Genomic DNA, 1,712 nt, shown 5'->3' on the forward strand with positions numbered 1-1,712 from the left:
GACCCTGGAGGGGCTCCCAGTCTGGGAGACATGTACATCCAGCCCTGTGGGGTCAAGGCTGGAGTTGGAGAAGCCCAAAAGGGGCAGGGAAGTCTTCCTAGAGGAGGGGTTGTTTGGAGAGGGTTTTGAAGGATAAGCAGGAGTTGGGAAATGGCATTCCAGGCAGAGGAACACCTGGCCAAAGGCTGGAGCCTGGGCTGCTTCTAGGGTTTGCTGTGATTCACCGCACACTTACCTGTGGCCTCCATCCTACCCCACAGGTGGGCTTCATCGACTACATTGCCCACCCACTGTGGGAGACATGGGCTGACCTGGTGCACCCAGACGCACAGGACCTGCTGGACACATTGGAGGACAACCGCGAGTGGTACCAGAGCAAGATCCCCCGAAGCCCCTCAGACCCCACCAGCCCTGAGCGGGGTGGCCCTGACAGATTCCAGTTTGAGCTGACTCTGGAGGAGGCGGAGGAAGAAGAGGAGTCAGTGTTAGACAGGGTGGCCCTGGAATCACCTGACCCTGACCCCGGGGCCCTACCCGTGGACAACCAGAGGACCTAGGGCAAGGTCTGCATGGACCATAAGGACAATGAGATGGCAGAGCGCTTTGGCACCTAATGGCCCCTGGTGAGTGGGCTTTCTGAGGAGTTCCCACGTGGCCCCTGCTTCACTCTTCCCCGCATTCAGGGAGACAGTCAAGCTTTTAGTTACAGGCAGGTCTCAGGGTCTACTTGGAGGCACCTGGCTGGGGTCCACTCTGACCCTGGGCTTGACTGAAAGAGCTCTTTAAGGGGTTGGGCCGGGGACAGCCTCTTTTTTTAAAAAAAATCCCATATAAAGATGACCGGTAAGGGGATTTTAACCCTTGACTTGGTGTTGTCAGCACCACGCTCAACCAGTGAGCTAACCGGCCATCCCTAATATGGCATCTGAACCCGGGGCCTTGGTGTTATCAGCACCACACTCTCCTGAGTGAGCCACAGGCTGGCTCTGGGGGGAGCCTCTTGTGGCACCCTTGGGATCTTCATCCTGGACTTTTATCTCTCGCGTGGAGAGGGGGTGTCTGCCACCTGCTCCCCCTTCTCCAGTGGTCAGCCTTTAGCCATATCCATCTCTAACTCTGTCATTCTTCATTGGATACTTATTGGGCGTCTACTGTGTGCCAGGCTTGTGCCTGCTATGTGCTTCTGGGTAGCCCTGCACAAGGGGTGTGGACCCAGCCCCAAGAGACCCCCCAGTGGGGCCTTCCCTTCCTTCTCTAGCAGGCAGGAAAATGGGACTGCAAATGGGGGAATTTTCAGCATTGAAACTTCGTCCAGACCCAATTCCGGTGCAGGAGATGTGGTGGGAGGCAGTAAGGGGGCAGGAAAGAGGCGGCTCTGTATTGGGGACCGTTATTGAAGATTGATTTAGGCTGTGCACCGGTTGTTGCTTTAAGTCACTGTATCTTCTGTCTTCAGCACCTCTGGATGTATGTGCCCCCTGCTCTCTCTGGCCTCAAGACCTGGGGCTGGGTCTCCCATTCATCCTCCTTGCAGAACAGCAACAAAACCACAGTATGCCCCACCCCCTGGCGATTGCCTCAGATTTCCCTAGAGGGAGGGAGGCCTCTGACACTTTCTTGCAAGTCACAGCCCTGCCTGGGCCTCAGTTTCCCCTCTATGACTTATTTTGTTACTTGGATAAACTTTGGTTAGTGGAGCAGTATTGTGACCT

At 55.8% G+C, this 1,712-nt stretch overlaps 1 protein-coding gene across 1 annotated transcript in view; it reads left to right on the forward strand.

Moving 5' to 3' along the window:
* The window catches only part of PDE4C (phosphodiesterase 4C, cAMP-specific), an 8,469-nt gene extending 7,912 nt beyond the window's left edge, over positions 1 to 557 (forward strand). The window contains exon 9 of the mRNA XM_008563547.1: positions 261 to 557. Coding sequence (XP_008561769.1) covers positions 261 to 557 — 297 coding nt within the window. The remainder of the gene's footprint in view (positions 1 to 260) is intronic.
* Positions 558 to 1,712: the final 1,155 nt, after the last annotated feature.

The sequence above is a fragment of the Galeopterus variegatus genome, unplaced genomic scaffold (assembly GCF_000696425.1).
Source record: "Galeopterus variegatus unplaced genomic scaffold, G_variegatus-3.0.2 Scaffold13959, whole genome shotgun sequence".
NCBI classification, from domain to species: domain Eukaryota; kingdom Metazoa; phylum Chordata; class Mammalia; order Dermoptera; family Cynocephalidae; genus Galeopterus; species Galeopterus variegatus.